Genomic DNA, 7,030 nt, shown 5'->3' on the forward strand with positions numbered 1-7,030 from the left:
ATTAAAAAATCATAATAAAAGCTAATAACATTGGATTTGCTTATTACAGAGGACGTAAGGACAGGACAATAATAATTAATAGCTGCCCCCTGTTTAAAGATGTTTGTGCTCTTTCTGTATCAGGTGCTTGAAGGATTGTCCCAATTCTTAGGAGGTAACTTTGTTCCAAGGGGTAGGGGTCCAAAAAAAATGGGATTGGACCAAGCTGTGTAAACAATCAAATTTTAATTTCATCCATATATGGACACTAATCTGCGTACTTTCAAGAAAACCTTACACATTTGCATATGTTTACCATCTAAGTCTACTGCAGTTAAGCCCCACCCACCCATGTTGAATTATTTTAATGGATTGAGTTAATGTTTAATGTTTAGCTCAACACAAATATAATGTGAATGTACTTTGTAATGTATAATGTACTCTCTATCTCTCTCACACACTCCCTCGTGTATGTGTCTGTCTGTCTCTTATAGGGAGCTGTTACCCATGTCCGGAGGTGGTCCAGGTTAAGTGTGCGTGTGGGAAGACGTCTCTGACTGTTCCCTGTGGAAGAGAGAAAAGCACCAAACCTCCACGTTGTAGAGAACTATGCAGGTAAACACACACGTACATACACACATAGATTATCTCCGTACATAATAAAATGTCATGTATTAAATGTATGTATCTAAGCATTTATGTGCAGTAGCAATACATGCACAGTTCTGCAGATTTTTTTAAGGTTTACACACATTTCTGTTTAGTTAGGCTTATCATAATCTGTTTGTGGTTGTAGTAAGCCTTCATCATGCCACCACCCCACTCGTGAGCACCACAGGTGTCATTTTGGCCCGTGTCCAGGCTGTAAACAGGTGTGCAAGCTTCCCTTACCTTGCTGTGCTCACCTGTGCCCAGCGCCGTGCCACGATCAGGTGCTGCTCAAAACCAACCAGCAGGTAAGAAACGCACACACACAGCCTTGTTAAGCAAATGACATCACTTAGCGTTCTTGTTTACAAGAGTGTGTGTGTGTGTTCCAGGTTCCATTAGCTGGTCCGTGGGAACAGCCTTCAACTCCAGCATTTGAGTGCAAGGCGTTACCCTGCCCTCCCTGCCAGGTCCCCATACCCACGTATGTAGACACACACAGTGCGCATATTGCGTCACGCTCCCCCACTGGAGCTCTTAAACAATCTCCTTTCAATAACAACATTGTTCTGTGTGTCTCCCCAAGTTCAGCATGTAATGTAGCTGTAATGTGCAACAGACAGTGCAGTGACGTATTTATGCTAGACATGAACTGTGTGTGTGTGTGTGTTGCCACCTGTGAAGATCTGTAACAGTGTGTATTTTTCTCTTTATAGGGCCTGTCTGGGGGAGCATGAGGTAACTGCACACACACAAACCACACCACACACACACACACCTCGAGCACATCTTCTGATCAAAATCAGAGAGAGGGAGAGAGACAGAAGGAAAGAGGGAAAGACGAAGAGAGGGCATACAAAATAAAGAGAGGTATAGTGATTTAGTAAAAAGCTGGCCAAAGACAAAATTAGAGAGAGAGCAAATGAGAAAAGTGAGGCAGATAGTGTTTGATGCAATGTTATAAAAGGGGATTGAGAAAGTAAGTGAGAAAAGTAATAAGAAAAAAAAGTGGAAGACTAGAGGATAAGCGGGTAAGAGAAAAATAGAAACACATGGGCAAAATAAACCTAAATGGCATACATGACATTTTATTATAAATGGATCAAAAGACCACTTAAGATTTTATTAGATTTTTACCAAATTGAAAATCTCTGGTATATAATTAAGAGAAAGATGGATGATCACAAGCCATCAAACCAAGCTGAACTGCTTAAAATTTTACACCAGGAGTGGCATAAAGTTATCCAAAAGCAGTGTGTAAGACTGGTGGAGCAGAACAAGCCAAGATGCATGAAAACTGTGATTTAAAAACCAGGGTTATTCCACCAAATATTGATTTCTGATCTCTTAAAACTTTATAAATATAACTCGTTTTGCATTATTTGAGGTCTGAAAGCTCCGCATCTTTTTTGTTATGTCTGAAATGTCTAGTTGTGTATGTGTAGTTTACAGAATAAAACAACAATGTTCTTTTTACTCAAACATATAAATAGCAAAATCACAGAAACTGAAGTGGTCTCTTAATTTTTTCCAGAGCTGAATGTTTATGTACGTGTGTGTTTACCTGCACAGTTCTCCACAGCGTGGGGGTTTTGTGCTTTTCTCTCTTCCACAGGGAGCGAGAAAGTGTGAGAGGAAAATGAAAGGCAGGAGAATAAGCGGGTCAGAGAGAGAGGGAGAGATAGAAACGTGTGGGCGAAAGAAAGGGTAGTTCGGTCCAGTGGTCCTTCAGATACGGCTAAAGGTCAAATTCAGTATAATCTCTTTATGCTGCTGAAATGTCAGAGTGTGTGTGTGTGTGTTTGTGTGTGTTTGTTTGGTTATTATGTACTGTTTATATATTCCATTGTTCTGCAGACGCTGGAGAGACAAGCTCTTATCACTTAATTTGGTCCCTAAGAGCGCTGATGTGATGCTTTACGCACAGACAGACACACACTCACTGGTCACTTTATTAGAAACCTTGACCATGTGCTTTCACTAATTGGACACTTTATTAGAAACATCTGACTAATACTTCTATATCTTTCGCTCACTTCCACTTGCTTGTGATTCTAAACACTGGCCAGTTTATTGGAAATACTTGTCTTTGCAGTCCAAGGTGAGGATTGTAGATCTTCTTTAGTCTTGCTTTTGTATATCGTCCACAGCAGGTTCATGAAAGGGCGCAAAGGGCTTTGCTCTCTGTGGGTGAGGTAGATGGCGCTCTTTCCCATCATCACTCCCGTTGTGATATTGGTCCTCATAGATGACTGTTAGCCGATGGATCACAGCTGGGGATCGGGTAATTTCCTCAGATTGTATTGGCTTCCTAAAAAAGCTGCATTGACTGCCGTGGCTCAGGTAATTGGTTTTGTAAAAAAAAAAAAAAAAAAAGGCAATGAAGGTGCTTTTACACCTATTTTTTTTTTAGATATTTTTTTATATAATATTGCTAACATTTCTGAATATCGTAAACTATATTATACCGTGAAGTATCGTGCCATTTTACCCACCCCTAATTATCACATCAGGTTATCACTTTGTTGCTGTTTTTGCTGTTTTTAACTGGAGCAAAAAAATCACACTGTTCTCATTTCCTATTATATCTGTCCAGTATCATTTATTTTACGTTAATCCTGGATATATGGAGATATTTGGAGTGCATTATTAGTATCATGACATTCTGGATCATTGACTTCTTGAAATTACAATCTGATAGAATTCTTGTATTTTTAATATCTCAGTTATGAGTGTGACATATCATATCATATGCAATAATACAATTGATTTTTTTTTTGTTGCAGTTATGTATTCTAGAAATAAATTAGTTAAATAATTTAGTGTTTTGCTATACCACCAAGAGTATTGTTCTCACGAAAATACCATAAAATATCGTAATATTATTTTAGTGCCATATTGCCCACCCCTAGTCTGAATCCACACAGTGGGCCACAAACCAGAACCACGATCCAGACTAAAGGACCAGCATTTGGTCCAACCAGTCTACTTAACTAAACCATGGTCCGAGTCTCCTGCAGAATTAAAGCACTTTACTAGATTGCCCGATTTCTCAGACAAATTACAGGGAGTTGAGGTAGTTTTTAAACAAACCAAAGTAAAAAAAAGAATGGTCTTGTGCTGTAATCCGACTCCCCTTGGCGTACAGTGGTGTCCCTTTGTGCTGCCACTCACTGGCCACTTTATTAGGAACACATAACCAGCACTTCCACTCACTAGTCACTGCCTGCTGTCAGAAATTAAGTACTGAATCTGTCTGTAATGTGGATTATTATGATGATCCCTTTGTTCTCTGTAGGGATAATAGATAGAGCTCCTTTGTGTTGTGTGGAATCCTGTAAACCACAAAATGAGTGTGTGTGTGTGTGTGTGTGTGTTTTCATTGCGGTCTTGCTGTAGGGAGGTTGTGTTTGGGCACATTTTAATTAGCCAACCTTGAAGAGTCAGCATTTCTGCTCATACTCCTCTGCTCAATAGAAACACCACAGCTTCAGAACTCAACCAGTTCAGTCTGCTCCCTTTTTCTCTCTCTCTCTCTCCATCTCTCTCTCTCTGTCTGTGTGTCTCTCTCTGTCTCTCTCTGTCATTTTCTCAAATTCGAATAGGTTTATTAGCATGAAATGCGAATAACAACTTTTGCCAAAACAAATGGTTCAACAAATATAATAATAATAATAATAATCAAATTATGACAAATAAATAAACAAATACGTAAATAAATACATTAATTAAATCAATACATTTCAATTTGTGATAAAGAGTAATAAATTAATGTACATACAGTTGTGTAAAAATGTATATATTGATACATGTAGGGTGGTTTAGAGCAGTGTGGGTTTTTCTCTCTCTCTCTCTCTCTCTCTCTCTCATGCGCGCGCTTACACACACAGTGGTGTAAAAATGTGTCACACTTAAATGTTCTAGATCACCAAACAAATGTAAAAAATACATTTAAATTTACATTTAAATGTAAGTAATCAAGCCTGGGTGTGGGGAACTCAATTTTTCAAAGATGTGATAAACCACAGTTATGTTTTAACCACAGTTATGTTTATTCACTTTTTTACACGGGACCCTGTAGGTTTGGATTTTTTTTTCCACTTAATAATCAAGATCTTCATTTATGAACTTCATTTCTTTTTTTTATCTTTGTCTAATATTTAAAAATGTTTGGTGATCTGAAACATTTCTTGTGAAAACATGCAAAAGATTAAGAAATCAGATAAGGAGCAAACATTTATACACACCACTGTACATATGTCTACCTCATGTGTGTGGGTCTGTTTGTGTGTGATACAGGTGAGTCCGATACCGTGTCATGCTCGTGGGCCGTTCTCGTGTGGCCGGCCGTGCGGCCGAGCTTTGACCTGCAGTAACCATAGCTGCAGCCTGATGTGTCACTCGGTGACCCCTGACCCCAAGAGAGAGAAAACAGAGGTATGTCTCTCTCTCTCTCTCTCATACACACACAAACACACGCTCAGTATCTCCTGTCAATCTTTATTTAGACCATGTCTTTATTTTCGGTGTGTTGGATGAGTGTGTTTTATGGAACATTTAAGTGGAGGATGGAGGTGTGTGTGTGTGTGTTGGTGCTCCTCTGAGGCCTGGTTAGGATTCATCTTTAGAACACCATACCTAAGTGTGTGCCTGTGTGCGTTTACAGGCTGGAAAAGAGTGTGAGCAGTGTGAAGAGGGTTGCTCTAAGCCCCGGCCCCCTGGATGCCCCCACCCCTGTTCTCTCCCCTGTCACCGTGGCGATTGTCCCCCCTGTACCCAGATGATCAGACAGCGCTGTCACTGCAAGATCACCAACCTGTACATCGAATGCCTGTAAGAGAAAAACACACACACACTTCTTCTACATACTAGCCACTTAATTAGAAACGCCTACCCTGCTCTTCCACTTTCTGGCCACTTTATTGGAAACACCTTCTTTAAACTTCCTCACTGCCTACTGTATTAGAAACGCGTAGCGTATTTTTCACACTGTAATGTGCACAAAAAATCCTTTAATTTTCCCAAAAATCGTCAGTGTGTCTTATGTATGAATTTTAACAGTCACGTTTTAAGGAGCAGTAAAGCCATTCTGCTGCAGTGCAGACTTATATAGGAGTTTCAGTTTAGTTCTCAAATAGTAATAGCATTAGCTGCTAACCACGCAAAGCGCTAGCTCTTTAGCCGTTCAGAGTTGAGTATTATCGGCCTGGATAGCACTGCTGGAGCAGTATCGGCAGTAGCCACTAACCACAGCACTAGCTCTTCTACTGTTCAGAGGTGAGTATATCTGACTGTAGCCCGTGCGTGTACCATGTTAAAAGAAGCTACGTGGGACAAACCGCTAGCTAATATCACCATAGCTTAATGTAACACTCAGGATTCCCAGTGTAGCTCTGTCTGGTGGCATTAGCCACTAACTGCTAGTGATTAGCTGCTAATGCTGCAGTTTTAGTGGAAATCTGTTAATCTAAGCTTACTGTAAATAAATGAAAGCACTTTACTCACCCAAATAAACAGTTTTCAGGAGAGAAATCTGTGTAGATCAACATACAATTTTTTTCTTTTTTTAAGAATTGCAATTTTGTTTACTTAACTTGAATTTAGAAGGAAAACATAGCGACACCCCTGTTCTTACTACTTGTTACTAGTTACTAGAGTCACATAAAATGTGCCTTATAATTGAATGTGCCTTATGTATGAAAACAAACCAGAAATTTGACTTTTATTGATGGTGTGCCTTAGAATACTGTGCGCCTTATAGTGTGAAAAATACAGAACTGTGTGCTTTTTAACTGCCCGCTACCTATACTTCCATTAACTGACTGCTGACTACAAAAAATACACCTAACTTGTGCTTCCACTTACTGGCCACTTCATTAAAAGCACTTCTTTTGTGTTTTTTTAACTGGCTGCTTTATAAGAAACACCCATGTTCTGCTTGGTTCTCACTGGATGTGTAATAGACCAACACACTCCTGTTAATCAAGTGGTTCCACAGTGCTATTTTTTGTGAAGATGTTCATGTTGGCAGTTCTGTTCTAATGTTTATCTGATGTTTACTGGAGTTTGTATGAATTTTTCAGGAAGTTGACCTCTGCTGATGAGGAGAGTAGAAAGCTGCTCGCCTCCTGCAAGAACCAGTGCCCTAAACAGGTGTGTGTGTGTGTTTGTTTGTGTGTGTGTGGGAAGCGGGAATGTCTACAGATATCTCTGCACATGTTTTACTGTGTCCCAACACATTCTGCCCTGTCAGAGTCCTGTCACATACATTCCACATCCCTCTCGTCTCACTCACACCACTTTATCAGGTGTATGTGAGCATAAATATACAGCACAGCCCAAAGGTTTGGACACAGTTTTTTAATGAGTTTTCTTTATTTTCATGACTATTTACATTGTAGAT

The 7,030-nt window shown here is 39.6% G+C and overlaps 1 protein-coding gene across 1 annotated transcript in view; it reads left to right on the forward strand.

Annotated features, from left to right (window-relative positions):
• The window catches only part of nfxl1 (nuclear transcription factor, X-box binding-like 1), a 32,266-nt gene that overhangs the window by 16,274 nt on the left and 8,962 nt on the right, over positions 1-7,030 (forward strand). Inside the window, exons 13-19 of the mRNA XM_022677482.2 lie at positions 474-594; positions 776-935; positions 1,020-1,111; positions 1,344-1,365; positions 4,927-5,064; positions 5,294-5,460; positions 6,711-6,780. Of these exons, the coding sequence (XP_022533203.2) occupies positions 474-594; positions 776-935; positions 1,020-1,111; positions 1,344-1,365; positions 4,927-5,064; positions 5,294-5,460; positions 6,711-6,780 (770 nt within the window). The remainder of the gene's footprint in view (positions 1-473; positions 595-775; positions 936-1,019; positions 1,112-1,343; positions 1,366-4,926; positions 5,065-5,293; positions 5,461-6,710; positions 6,781-7,030) is intronic.

Source organism: Astyanax mexicanus, chromosome 13 (assembly GCF_023375975.1).
Source record: "Astyanax mexicanus isolate ESR-SI-001 chromosome 13, AstMex3_surface, whole genome shotgun sequence".
NCBI lineage: Eukaryota > Metazoa > Chordata > Actinopteri > Characiformes > Acestrorhamphidae > Astyanax > Astyanax mexicanus.